This window comes from Rhinopithecus bieti, unplaced genomic scaffold (assembly GCF_001698545.2).
Source record: "Rhinopithecus bieti isolate Rb0 unplaced genomic scaffold, ASM169854v2 scaffold_429, whole genome shotgun sequence".
NCBI classification, from domain to species: Eukaryota; Metazoa; Chordata; class Mammalia; order Primates; family Cercopithecidae; genus Rhinopithecus; species Rhinopithecus bieti.
In genome coordinates this window covers 101,610-116,125 of record NW_016803027.1, presented here as the reverse complement: position 1 = coordinate 116,125, position 14,516 = coordinate 101,610, and the positions used below count along the sequence as shown (strand labels likewise).

General features: G+C 38.9%; 1 protein-coding gene across 1 annotated transcript in view; it reads left to right on the top strand.

Annotated features, from left to right (window-relative positions):
* Nucleotides 1-284: 284 nt before the first annotated feature.
* Nucleotides 285-14,516, top strand: part of GARS1 (glycyl-tRNA synthetase 1) — a 39,498-nt gene continuing 25,266 nt past the window's right edge. Inside the window, 8 exon segments of the mRNA XM_017877730.1 lie at nt 285-740; nt 4,374-4,475; nt 5,516-5,552; nt 5,555-5,581; nt 5,584-5,616; nt 6,604-6,745; nt 8,280-8,368; nt 8,743-8,819. Of these exon segments, the coding sequence (XP_017733219.1) occupies nt 522-740; nt 4,374-4,475; nt 5,516-5,552; nt 5,555-5,581; nt 5,584-5,616; nt 6,604-6,745; nt 8,280-8,368; nt 8,743-8,819 (726 nt within the window). The 5' untranslated portion in view covers nt 285-521.

The window sequence follows — 14,516 nt, the reverse complement described above, 5'->3', positions numbered from 1 at the left end:
AATCATTAACCTCTCTGGGCCTATTTCCTCATCTGGGGAACATCTGCACTTGAGCAACATAAGTCTAAGGTCCCTATCTGATTTGATGTTTTGCGACCCTTCTAAGGCGCAGGGCGCGAAAGAACAGAAACAGAAGTGTGCGTTCAAGGAGGTCCGCCGGGGTGTCACTCGTGTAAGAACCTATGCTTTGAAGGTTCTCGTGTGCCTCGGCCTGCAGGTCTCGCTCAGAGCTGTGTCCTTGAACATCCACCCCATCCTGCTGGGGTGGCTTGACGCACTTCTGTGCAAATCTGTTCACTCGCAGCCCTACCCCTCGCCCGAGCCAGAGAAAACCCTAGGATGTGTCCTTCCGGGTTTTGTGTCGAATCTGCCGCGGCTACTCGGCGCCGCGTCGTGGGGTGGGGAATCTGCTGCAGCACGCGCGCCGCGGCGTTTACGCGGCGATTTCATCATGCTCCGGGCCGGGCCGCGCGCGCCGCTTCCGTCGCCACCCTCTCTAGACCGCCCAGGGCCGCCGGCTCATGCCCTCTCCGCGTCCAACGCTGCTTAGAGGTGCTCGCGCCGCTCTACTGCTGCTGCTGCCGCCCCGGCTCTTAGCCCGGCCCTCGCTCCCCCTCCGCCGGCTCCTCAGCGCACACTCCTGCGCCCGGATCTCCTTCCCCGCCGCCTCCCGGAGCAGCATGGACTGCGCGGGGGCTGAGGAGGTGCTGGCACCTCTCAGGCTAGCAGTGCGCCAGCAGGTACCGGTGTTTTGCGCCCTCTGCTAAGCCTTCGGCTCTTCTTCCAGGGCCCTCTTCTGGCTATCCTTCCCTCCTCCCCGAGGAACTGTCCTCCTCTTCGGTTACCCCTTTCTTTCCATTCATCCTCTGGCGTCTTCTTCGCCTCCCCCACTTTGGTCCTAAGTCCCCCGTGCGTCAGCCACCTCATCTCCCGCGGACCTCCGTGCTCCTCTCTGTTTGGATGACTCCCTGGAACCCCTCCGACTTCCTGCGTCTCTCTCCTCTGGCTCTGTTCTCCCTTCCCCATTCTGTCACAGCCCGCGTCTCCTCTATTTCCAGTGGGGCTGGGATCTGTGACCCTTGGGTTCTCCTCGCCTCCTAACTGAATAACCTTCAGTTTTCCAGGCTCTGCTGTACTCTTTGTGCACCTTGGGTGGAAAGCTTCCTAGTACTTTCCGTGGTCAGTGATGAGCCGAAAAACTGCCGGTTCTTTCGTCTTACGGCCAGGCCCTTTAATCTTCAGGACGCTTTGAATAGTGTTTCCTCCTTAACATCTTCCTTCATTCAGTGCTTAGTTTAGCCGAATGATTGACTGAGAAAACAGAGTTGACACGTGGATGTGGGGAGGTGTCGAACTTTTCTATTAATGCTGTAAACTCATCATCCTTTGCTCGTGTCATCTTTTCTGGCTTCTGAACAGGCCATTTGGAACCAGTGAGCTCTCAGATCGTAAACCTGGGAAACTAAATGTTGCGGAGTTACTTGGTGATGTCAGCCATCCTTAGTATGGAATATTTTGAAATTTGATTTTCCCGACGGTGAGGGAAGGTTTCATGGGCTGGAGGGCTTGGTGATTTAATATAGACCTCCTTTACCTAGGGCACTGCCATAGAGATTAGAATTTAGAGATGGCGAGGAAAAGATTATTTCAGATGATTCCCATATCCAATTAGGGAGAGCCAGAAGCTTGCAGTGGGACCCCGAGATCGATGACCTAGTAGTAAACACCAAACGGGTTTCTCCTGCATGGGCGCCTGATGCAATAATTTGCCTTAGCTACAGAGGGTGGAACCCTCTCTCGGAAATAATTCATTGGGGTATAGCTGCCGCAAATTCAGCCACTTTGCCATCTGTCCTCTTCGCTGGTTTGAGCCTGACCGATTTTAATAAATAGCCTTTCATTTTGAAATATCACCACGGGCTTAACTTTTTTCTTCATGATTGGTGTCAGAACACAGATTGTATTTTCTCTGTCTCCCTCCACCCACCTTCCACTCCACAAATAAAATTAGGTGTGGTTCTTTTGTCTTTTCTTAACTTGCCATTTTAAAAAATATCCTTCCCTTTAGAAGGGAGCATACAACTAATTTGGGGGAAAAAAAACCACACCCAAACCCCTCCCTCTGCCACGTTAGCCTGGAACTGCAGTGAAAGTCAACCATCGGTAGTTAAGACTGGATCAAGTTAACTAAAGTAAACTTTGATCGCGGCAGCTTTCCGATGCTGTTACTGCCTTGTGTACGGTTTATATTGTCTTGATTATTAATTGTTTTGTACTTTAAGATATTTTCCGAATATGTGAGTTAGTTGATTTAAGTTAGTTTGGATATTTTTTCTAATTTTCCAGGAACACACATATATCAGTTAGTTAATTGTGTGAATTATTGAGTCCGATGTCAGCTGAAAGATAATTTAAAGAGGATCTAATTTTACCCACTTTTTGTTTATGGGGAAATGAGACACACTGTCACCCCTATCCATTTTGGATAATTCCATTGTGAAATGCAATTGAAAACCTTTCCGGAGTGGGATTTTTACTTAACGACTGGTCTTGCTAGTAGCACATGTTTCATAGAAACTTGTTAATTTGGAAAATGAATGAGTGAGCTTGTCACTTTAAGAAAACAGTGGTTACTATTTGTGGCCAATAATAAGCTTTGGAGAAATTTTAGAATTTGAGAAAACGTGTATCTTTTGCTGTGAGCTTGGCAGCTTCACAGTCCTTAAAGATATTTGTGATGAGATGAGTGGTGATATTAACAAACGTGGAATTTTTTTTTTATAGTAGTTGGATAATCTGCATAACTCAGTGAACCAATGTTTTTCCAGGTGACCAGTGCATGATATGAAATCAGGTATTGGTGAAAGAGCCATTCAAAGCTTAAGATACATTAATAGATTTATTCTAACAGTACAAAAAATTCGTTGCTATAGTTTCTGAGTTAGAAATAACCTTGAAGAAAGTAATACTTGTCAGAGTTTTGAGGTAGTATCAAAGAATATCCACAATTATGCGAAACGGCTTTTAAAATTATTTTTCCTTTTCCACCTACGTATGTCTTTCTTCATATACTTTACCCAGAACGTCATATTGCAAAAGAAGCAGACTTTCCACATTGGTCTTCTAGGATAATTCACAGATTACATTTACCAAAATAATAAGTGCTAAACTCAAAATTTAAAAACCCACAAGGAAACAAGCCACCTTGAGTGAGACTCAGGGGAAATGATAATAGAATTAGATTCTCCAAAAGTATTAGAATAATCACATACTTTTAAAATGCTTAAGATAATTTTTTAAAATAGAAGGAGGACTCAAAGACATGAGCAAAGAACAAGAGACTACCAAACACAATCTTGCAGTGTGAAAATGAACCACATATTGTATGGAAATGGATCACTGAAATTAAAAACTCTGTTGGGTGCCCAAGGGCTCTATCAATTTAACAACTTTAATTACTCAGCTGAAAGTTTTTCATCCTATATAGGTAATATTTTGTTTGTTTTCTCAGATGACCTAGTTCACCATATTACTATAAATATGGAATTAGTATAGGTTGTTGGAAGTTAATAAAATAATTCAGAAATATTAGCAAGGAAAAAATTCCAACTATAAAGAGAAAGGCAAAGGAAGATGAGCCAGCAGTGACAGAAGAATGATCAGAGAAGTGGGAGGAAAACTGAATAATATTTTTTTTGTTTTTTGTAAGCGAGAGGAGAGAGATTTAAGAGGGTGGTCGATTTCTTGGTTCTTCTGTGTTCTCAGTACAAATCTTGCTCTTTCTTGCTTTTTAATCAATGCTTTTCTCCCCTCCTTTTTCTCCCCTCTATACCCAAAGGAAAAAATTCACCATGTGAGCAGTTATTTGTTAATTTGCCTGTATGTTCTTCTAGATTATAAATGAAGAGGGCAGAGACCTTCATTCATAGTGACCACTCGCATAATAAACATTTAAATTGCATCATTCTTTTTTTTTTTTTCATTTTGAGACGGAGTCTCACTTTGTCGCCCAGGCTGGAGTGCAGTGACGTGATCTTAGCTCACTGCAGCCTCTGCCTTCTGGGTTCAAGTGATTCTCCTGCCTCAGCCTCCCGAGTGGCTGGGATTACAAGCGTCCACCACCACGGCTGGCTGATTTGTGTATGTTTAGTAGTGATGGGGTATCACCATGTTGGCCAGAATGATCTGAAACTCCTGACCTCAGGTGGTGAAGAGGGCCTTCCAAAGTGCTGGTATTACAGGCATGAGCCACCACACTTGACCTGAATTGTATCATTCTTACATAGACTTTAAAAGGCATGCTTAAAAACACATTTCTAACATTTCTTGACTTCTGAAACCAATCCTGAACATAAATTCTTTTTGTTGGCTAGGGAGATCTTGTGCGAAAACTGAAAGAAGATAAAGCACCCCAAGTAGATGTAGACAAAGCAGTGGCTGAGCTCAAAGCCCGCAAGAGGGTTCTGGAAGCAAAGGTGAGTCCTGGGATGCTAAAATAGGAGCGTAAGTAGGTATGGGATTGTTCATCTTTAATTTCTTTGGATGGGAGAGACCTAGAAAAGTTTCTGAACAAGTATCATTTGGTTTATCTGTTTATCCATAATGCCTTCGTCTCCTTTCCCTCTACCTGGTAGGCTCCTCATCCTTTCAAAATGTCAACTTTTTAATAACGCCTTCCTGACCCTGCAAATTCTGGACTCAGTATGCTACATGAATTTCCATGGAAAGGATTGTGCTCTTCTTTACGACTTCTCTTATGTCTGGAAATAATGATTTTTGTTTGTTTGTTTTAAGGAAAAAGTCTGTTTATTTGATACCTGCTCCCAGACCTTTCAAACAATAGATCTCCCATAGATCTCCCATCACCAAACTTAAGTTGTTTGGGGTTTTAAATTAATCATTTTGCTATAGCAATCCACTAACAATTCAAATATTGCTTATATTGCTTATCAGTATCTACATCGAAGTAAACTTAGTCTTTTTTTTTTTTTGAGATGGAGTCTCGCTCTGTTGCCCAGGCTGGAGTGCAATGGTGCGATCTCAGCTCACTGCAACCTCTGCCTCCCAGGTTCAAGTGGTTCTCCTGCCTCAGCCTCCCAAATAGCTGGGATTACAGGTGCCTGCCACCACGCTTGGCTAATTTTTGTATTTTAGTAGAGATGGTGTTTTGCCATGTTGGCCAGGCTAGACTTGAACTCCTGACATCAGGTGATCCACCACTTTGGCCTCCCAAAGTACTGGAATTACAGGCATGAGCCACTGCACCTGGCCAAGCTTAGTCTTGTAATCTTGGAAATGATCATATATTTTCCTAAATGATGAAGTAAAGGTATCTTTTATATTACTCAAAGGGAAAAAAAGACCTGTGGCTTCTATTGTTTTTAACCTATCAAAATCTTGTCTGTTTGATAAATTTTATATTTAATTCTGGTGAGGAATAAACTAAATTCAGATACGTAAGTTCAGATTCCCACCCACCCCTCCAATCACTCACTTTTTATTTAATCTCTAACAGGAGCTGGCGTTACAGCCCAAAGATGATATTGTAGACCGAGCAAAATGGAAGATACCCTGAAGAGGAGGTTTTCTATGATCAAGCTTTTGCTATTTATGGAGGTAAGGGATTAACAACAAAAAGAACTGTTGTGTTGTTAGTGGCTCTAATATTATACTTAAATCGAGAACATGGCTTGCCTGTTGGTATCCGCTTGTATCAGGCTACAAAGCAGAGGATAGATATTTTGCTTTTGTTTGCTTGGAGTCACCATTTGGTGTAATACCTGTTATTTTTCTCCACTGTATTTATTCTTGGAGAGCACTATTTTCTATTAGGATGTAGGGAATTGTTGGAGGCCCATGTATGCATTTGATGTGTCTGTGTACTCATGTACTCTTTTGGGCCATTGTAGTACTGGCTAACTATACTGTGCCCCTTCACACAGGGGCGGTGATAAAACAGTCCTTAGTTTATTCTTTATGGTCATCTGCCAGGAGAAAGCATTCTTCCCAGGGATGTAGATAAATCACTCTGAATGCCATATGAAGGTATATAGGCAAATACAATTCAGTGATGAAATGTAAAACTGTATTTTTCATAGTCAGTAGATTATTACGACGTTAGACATATAGTACTTTGCCACTGAAAGTTGACTTGAGTTTGGCTAAGCAGATCTGTAAATGTTTACCCTTTTGAGGTTAAATAGTGCCTCAAATACCCAGGAATAAAGTAGAGAATTGGATGCTAAAATTATAGATCATTGTTGTTGTGAGAAATTATTTTCTAATTTTTATGGCAGAAAACTATAATCTTTTTTCATTCTGTTTCTTGTACAAGGGGGAACTTTTGTTGTAGATTTTGGGCTAGTCCTGCTTGAAATTAGGGAATAAATAGGAAATTAGTAAATGGTGTAAGAGCTTTTTTATTTTACTTCCATCAGCTAGCTGAAAGTAAGGCTCTTCAGTGTTGAGGAATTTCCATTGTTGACTTGAATACACTTTTAGGGAGTATGTGAAGTCTTGTAGGTATCAGTTTCTCATGTCTCCTTGCCTTCATTTGTTCAGAGTAACAAGGTAAAGTACATGTTTTCCTCTCATATTCTATAGGTGTTAGTGGTCTGTATGACTTTGGGCCAGTTGGCTGTGCTTTGAAGAACAATATTATTCAGACCTGGAGGCAGCACTTTATCCAAGAGGAACAGATCCTGGAGATCGATTGCACCATGCTTACCCCTGAGCCAGTTTTAAAGTGAGATCCTACTTTGGAGTGGGGGGAATCCTACTTTAAATAAAACAACTTATTAAATTATTTAATATACTTATCTAAATAACTTCCTGATTATAAAGAACTACTCATGTTCATGTAGAAAATCTGGAAAATATGGAAAAACAAAGAAACATATACCTTCTGCTCACAGATAGCAATGTTAAGATGATTGTGTTTGTCCTTCCAATCTGTTTTTTCTGTATGTCCCCATGTATTTCAGTGTTAGCAGTACACTGCTTATTTTCATGTAATATAGATTAATATATACTCATGTCATTAACTTCATCTAAAGCATTTTTAATGACAGCATAGTATTGTTTTATGGAAGTGCCATAATATGTTACTTTGTGCCATATTGAAAGCATTAAGGTGTTTCTCATTTTTTACTGCACTGTATATCTTGATAGATGGATTTTTGGGTGTATCCTTGATTATTTCCTTAATACAAGTTTTTAGAAGTTCTGAGCAAAGGTATATTTGTAGAGATTTTCAATTAAATACTATTTGTATTGAAGTTTCAATGCAGAAATGTAGATTATTCCTACCAACATTATTGAAAGTAGGGCAGAATTTTTTTTTTTTTTGAGACGGAGTCTCGCTCTGTCGCCCAGGCTGGAGTGCAGTGGCTTTATCTCGGCTCACTGCAAGCTCCACCTGCCGGGTTCACGCCATTCTCCTGCCTCAGCCTCCCAGGTACCTGGGACTATAGGCATCCACCACCACGTCTGGCCAATTTTTTTTGTATTTTTAGTAGAGACAGGGTTTTACTGTGTTAGCCAGGGTGGTCTCGATCTCCTGACCTAGTGATCCGCCCACCTCGGCCTCCCAAAGTAGGGCAGAATTTCAGAATGGGAAACTGAAAGAGGAATTCTTGCCATTTTGTAACTTGTCATTATTCATTTAAGGTTGCCTGGTGGAGAGCTAATTTTTACTATTGGCATCCGTTAGGTTCTCTTAATAATTTCAGCCCGTTAAGATGAGGAATTCTGGATGGTGGCTCTATAAGATCAAGGCTGCCTATCCTTTTAGCTACTTGTTCCACCAATAGGAACTTTGTAGAGATAATACCAATGTCAGTACAGGTTTCAGTGGCAGAAACTACTTTCTTAAGGTTCAATGTCTATACCAAGCTGCCATGAATTCTTAACTAGTCAAATTCCCAATGATTTTGACCTTTGTTTAGATCACTAATAATAATGGCATAGGCATGGATTAATTGATCCTGAAGAATAGTACAGACTTTATGACAACTTGTAGAAAAGAATTGTCTTTTTATTGTGTGGTTAATGTGTTTTTTCTTATGGGAAGGAAGAATGTGGGAGAGGGTGAAAAATAGATTTGAGGAAGAATTTTGTCTGGCATACTGTCTGTCATGGATACATCATTACTATAGATGTGGGAGCTTCCATGTTTGAGATACACAGATATAAACACTGATGGGGAATTATCTTATAAGGTAATATCTATGTGTAATTTGTATGAGAATGACAAATTGAGTTGGCGTTTGTTAATTTAGGACCTCTGGCCATGTAGACAAATTTGCTGACTTCATGGTGAAAGATGTAAAAAATGGAGAATGTTTTCGTGCTGACCATCTATTAAAAGGTGAGGTTCTTCATCTCCTTCAGGTAGGATTGATCAAAATAAAAGGTTTAAACTTTCTCTCAGATGTTCTCCATTAAATGTTTTATTGAGGCATAACATTCAAAGAGTAAAGTGCACAGATGTTAAGTATATAAATCAAGTCCCTTATTTTTTAAAAAAGTTATGTGTAGATTAATTAGTTATATACAGATAATTTTTCTAATTAGCAAATGAATCAAGACAATACCATGACTACTGCTGTAAAATCAACCATGGGATTCATGTAAATTAAGAACTTTATCCATGGATTTACTTTTTAATTGTCCAGCATTGAAACTGAAAAGTGCATTGTCCTTTTTCCCATTGATTATCATATGTCAACACTGTTCTTACAGCTCATTTACAGAAATTGATGTCTGATAAGAAGTGTTCTGTCGAAAAGAAATCAGAGATGGAAAGTGTTTTGGCCCAGGTGAGTACTCTAGAGATGCTATCAGAGTAACCTAGGTGGTCGCTGTCCTTCTTCCAGTGTTTAATGATTGTTGCATTTCCCATTATGCTGACCCTGGCCACATTGTAAAGAAGCAGAGGTTAATTCTGTCCTTTATACCATCTCTTTTTGCAGTTTTATTTTCTTCTCTCTTTTGTGACTAACCCTTTATTTCAGCCAAAACTAACAAGTCAGTGTAAATAGGCATTAAAGTTGTCTGTCCTTGGAAACTGCTTTTCTGGATTTAATAGCTAAAACCACAGGAGTGACTGATGATGGGTAGTGTTCAGCACTGGTGTGGAGATTTCGGGGCAGATAACTTGATGAGCACTTTCTCACTAGCTATTTGATCTGCCTCTGCTTGGACCCTGATTTTGTGCTATTATTCTTAGAACCTCATCAGCAGGTCCCTACCTTTCTGTCCTTGCTTTTCCCAGTTTGCCTGTAGTTCTAAAGTTATATAATTTGTATATTTAAGCTGACAAATTTTAGATAAGACAAAAAATAGACCACAGAGATTATTCTGACCTTTTGCCAATTGCAGGAATACTTTCTATATTAGAAGTAGTTCTTATCCTTTTTTTGAGTCACAGATCACCCTAAGAATATGATCAAAACTGCATGTCTCCCTGGGAAGATGCATGTGCTCAGGTATATATGTTGCTGGTGTCTCACCTCATCTATCAGCTGTTCCATTTAGGCAAAGTACATTTCTCCAACACCATGTTTACTCATGAGATCTACTGAGGCTCACTTCTTAAATTTTATTTACTTCCTTGGGTGAAAAACAAACAAAAAACCAGTACAGTGATTAAACCTATTTTCTTTACACCGATCTGTGTCTCTCTCTGTGTTTGAATATAGAACTCCCTAATTTGTTGTTTTTTTCTCATGGGAATTACTGGATACTTTTCCACTGTTGTCCTAATTTTTTTTTAGCATGCTTATTTTTCTCTGTGATAGTTAACTTTCCAACATAGCTAAAATAATTTCTCCTTCATTTACATTGAAAACTCTCTTAATTTGGCTGTTGAATCATCTGCTGATTTATTTTGATCCTTGTGGAGTATAATTTTATCCCTTGCTTGAAGCTCATTGTTTTAGTACAGTTACTCATGGTTTAGAAAATTATTTCTTATATTTTGATGCTGTTGAAGCCACACGTTCATCTCATTTTCTTTTCCAAAAGCGTACCCTTTATTAGAAAAAATGGAAAGTGCCTCTAAGTATCCCTAAAATTTTCCATTCAGAATTTTAGATTTACTGAGGTTTTGTATATATATGTTTTCGACCTTAATAGTATCATTCATTTCCAAGTACGTTGTCAGAGTTGGGAAGTAACTAGTTGATTTGACAAGTCAATTTATTGTTTGAGCATTGGCCTTCTCTTTTATTTTAGATCCGTGTTCTAGGGGAGCAATTTGTTTTTTGATTTGGCATATCAGATACATGTACAGCTGTCAATATAATCTTCAATGAAAAGTTAGGGACCCATGGGAAATGGTGTAGCACTCAGAAATGGCCCTGGTGGATTCACTGGCTGAAAGCCCATCTGTTGCTTAAGCACAGAATAGCGTTTTCTGCGCCTTAGTGTCTGACTCCTTTTCAGCTTTATGAAGCACGATTGTTTCTTTAAAGGTCCTGATTTACCTTCTGTGGTAGGAAGACCTCTACTCCTATTGTGTGGATTTAACGGCTCAGAATGAATTCTTTTGTTTCTCGTCTCTGTTTTTGCTGGCACATCTCTGGATGTTCCAGTTTTAAAATCATTTTAACTTGTTTATGAAAATTTAAAACATACGAAATTTTATATGTTAAATAAAAACATAATAAACAATTATGTACCTATCCCCATGCTTCACTGTTAAATTTTTTTGTAGCTGTTCCCCTCTCACTTTACTGACTTCTTTCCCCTAAATTTTTGTGTGTAGTAGGGTGGGGACAGAGTCCTACTCTGTAGCACAGGCTGGAGTGCAGGGACATGAACGTGGCTCACTGCAGCCACAACCTCCTGAGCTCAAGCGATCCTCCTGTCTGGACCTCCCAAAGTGCTAGGATTACAGATGTGAGCCATGGTGCCCAGCCTGAATTTTTTTGAAGCAGATCTCAAACATTATTTTATTATACCTGTAAATTTTTCATTATCTATCTCTAAAAGAGAAAATCCTTTAAAATAAAGGCTTTTAAATGATTTAAAAAATCCTTTTCAATCCTCTTACCTTGGGAAATGTTAATAATTTAATATCAAATATTTAATCAGTGTTCATGTTTTCTAGGCTGTCTTAAATATTTCCAGTTTTTAAAATTTGAATTGGGATCCAGATAAAGTCTGTACTTTGTGAATGGTTGATATGTTTCTTAAATCTCTTCCAATCTATATATGGCCTTCCTTCATTCCCTTTTTTCCCAGCATTTTCATTAAAATTTTTTTCAAGAAGCTGAGTCATTTGTTCCTTATTGTTTTCTACTGGAATTTGGTCTGGATTTGGCTAATTATGTTATTATAGTGAGGTTACACATGTTCATCTTTTTCTGTATTAGATTTAGAGGCTTGACCAGGTATTTTTGGCAAGACATTTGGTTAAGTGGTGTTATGGCCTCCTGTCCGGAGGTACATAGTACCTGGTCAGCTCTTCTGTGGGCTGTGGCCATTGATGTCCATTGTTTAGATGCATTAACTGATGAGGGGGTTTCAAAATGGTGGTTTTGTTATTCTTTTTTTTTTTTTTTTTTTTTAGCTAGACTATTTCTGTATGGAAAACTTTTCTATCAACTATTTGATTTCTCTGAGACACCATTTATAAAGAAAAGTGAGAAAAAGTGCTTAATCCATTCTCCCACCCATTGTCTTTTTTAACCTGTTTTCCATTAGTTGGTTCCCTAACATCCTTCAGAAATTCATGAGTTCCTGCCTGCCTTTTCCTTTTTTCCTCCTACTGTTGTGAACTTTAGATTCAAATATTTGATATTCAGTCAGTTGCATTTTTCTTATTGATGGTTAAATTGTCCAGTCTTTGGTGACTAGGAGTTCTCTGCTGAGTCCTTTTGACACAGCCCTAGTAGTCTCTGAAAACTTCCTTTAATATGACAAGATATTGCCATCTCATCTTGTACATTTCCTGTCCCGGACTTGGAATCAGACATTTCTCAAAGGAGCCCTTGTACTTACTAGTGGGGTTGGTATTGATCACTAATTATGGACCTTGTCAGTGATCTGAGCTAGGAAATTGGTATTTTTTAAGAGATAAAATTTTTGTGAGTTAATGTAGATACTTAATAGTTTACTTAAAGTTAGGTTTATGGGGTTTTTACTATGTTAATCTTACATCTCTCTCCTTCATGTAAACCTCACGAAAAATCCCACTTCTCAGCAACAAAACATAACTATTGACATGCCTTATCTCCCACTGTATACATTAACAGTCTCAGAATGACAGTACCCACACTACTATCGGCAATATGAATGTTAAAACAGTTAAAACATTTTATTCTTTTCTTTAGGGATATGCCAGCAGTGTGTAGTCTTACAGTCTGATAACTGTGTTTAAAGTCACTTGGAGTCATTCTGTCTGTGTGGCTATGTCATCAGCTAGATATGCAGTTAGTCCATGTATTTCATTTTATTTTCAGTATTCAGGGTTTCATTTTTAAAAAGTTGTATTATAATCATATAGCATAATAGCAAAGACTTGGAACCAATCCAAATGTCCATCAGTGATAGACTGGATTAAGAAAATGTGGCACATATATACCATGGAATACTATGCAGCCATAAAAAGGATGAATTCACGTCCTTTGCAGAGATATGGATGAAGCTGGAAGCCATCATTCTCAGCAAACTATCACAAGGACAGAAAACCAAACACTGCATGTTCTCACGCATAGGTGGGAATTGAACAATGAGCACACTTGGACACAGGGTGGGGACATCACACACCTGCCAGGGGGTGGGGTGGTGGGGGAGGGATAGCATTAGGAGAAATACCTAATGTAAATGACGAGTTGATGGGTGCAGCAAACCAACATGGCACATGTATACCTACGTATCAAACCTGCACGTTGTGCACATGTACTCTAGAACTTAAAGTATAATTTAAAATATTAAAATTTGTTTTATAATCATATAAAGCATTTTTTATACCTCTACAGGCAAATCTAAAAAACAAGGTATATTTAAGTAGTCTACTATCTCTCTTCCCTTCACCTTCCGTCCTTCCACTTCCCTGCTTCCTGAGGAGTTTTTAACTTGAAACAGCTGCCTTTTTAAAAAAAATAGAATATAAACAAAGACATAGATACTTGTATGCCCCCCTTTCTAGATAAATGGTTGCATTCCATACACACTTTTCTCCACTGTGGTTTTCTTCACATAACAAAATATTTCAGAGATTGGTCCCTCATAGTATATAGAGATTGCCTCCTTCCATTTTAAAGCTACGTAATTCTGCATTGTGTGGATATGTTTTATATAACCAGTTGTCCACTGCTGGACATTTGGGTTATTTCCCATCTTTAACATTACAGATAGTGCTACATTGAATAATCTTGTGCTTATATCTTTCCATGTTTTTGCTATTGTATCTTTGGGATAGATGCCTGGAAATGGGATTGCTGGGTCAAAGGATACATACAAATGTAATTTTGTCAGATATTGCCAGATTCCCTTTCCCAGGGGTTTTGATTTCTATCTGTATTGGCGGAATCTTTTTCCTCCTGATTTCTTTTTAAATTATGCCTTTTATTGGAAAGCACTATATATTCTTGAATTACCTGGGAAATAGATGTTCCTCAGGCTCTTTGACTTTCTGCTCCAGTAGGACCAGCTTATATTTACGGTACCCGTGTCTTGAAGGTCACTGGAACAGTTTCCTCATTGATCCAGCCTCTTGGGTAATTGTATAATGTTATTTTGTGGATTCCCCCTAGAAATTCTGTAGAAATAGAGTCTAGAAGGCTTAGTGTTTTAAATCGCGCATTCAAACCTGGAACATGCGGTTAGTGTGAGTGAGTTGCCTTTTTATGGAGTAGAAATACCATTGGATTTATGAGGGGAGCAAACATAATTGCTCTTTATCGAGGAGGTATTATGTACCAGGTCCTGCCTGTGCTAAGTACTTTACATGTTTTGTTTAATCTTCATAATAGTCTTACATAGTGAAGTAGATGCTGTTCTCCCCTCTTCTTAGAGAGGTTACGTAAGACTTAATCTGTAGTCACACAACCTATAAGTGGCATAGAGTTGGGAGATACACCCAGGTCTTTCTGAACTCAAAGCGTCAGTTCTTATGGCCATTAATTGATTTATTGAATTATTTTGTTTCCATTAGGAGACTTTTAAGTTTTAAATATTGCTTACTATTAGATGGTTTGTCATAGCCACTTGAAATTCTTGAATTGGAGGTCATATATCATTTTACAGGATTTGGCATTGATGATCAATGTATAGAATGTGCAATACACTGGAAAATGCTGAGGTAAATAAGATACAGCTTCTATCTTCTAGGAGCTTAATATCTTAGCTCCTAAGGGAAAGGAAAGTTCAATGCACATTTAATTACTCATTTGAGGAGAGGGTGGTGGCTATTAATAGTATATTTGCTTGATTGGATCTTTAAAATACAGAGAAATGCAGAAATGCACCTTAAATGTGTTCAGAGTAGTAAAATTCAGCTTTGAAAA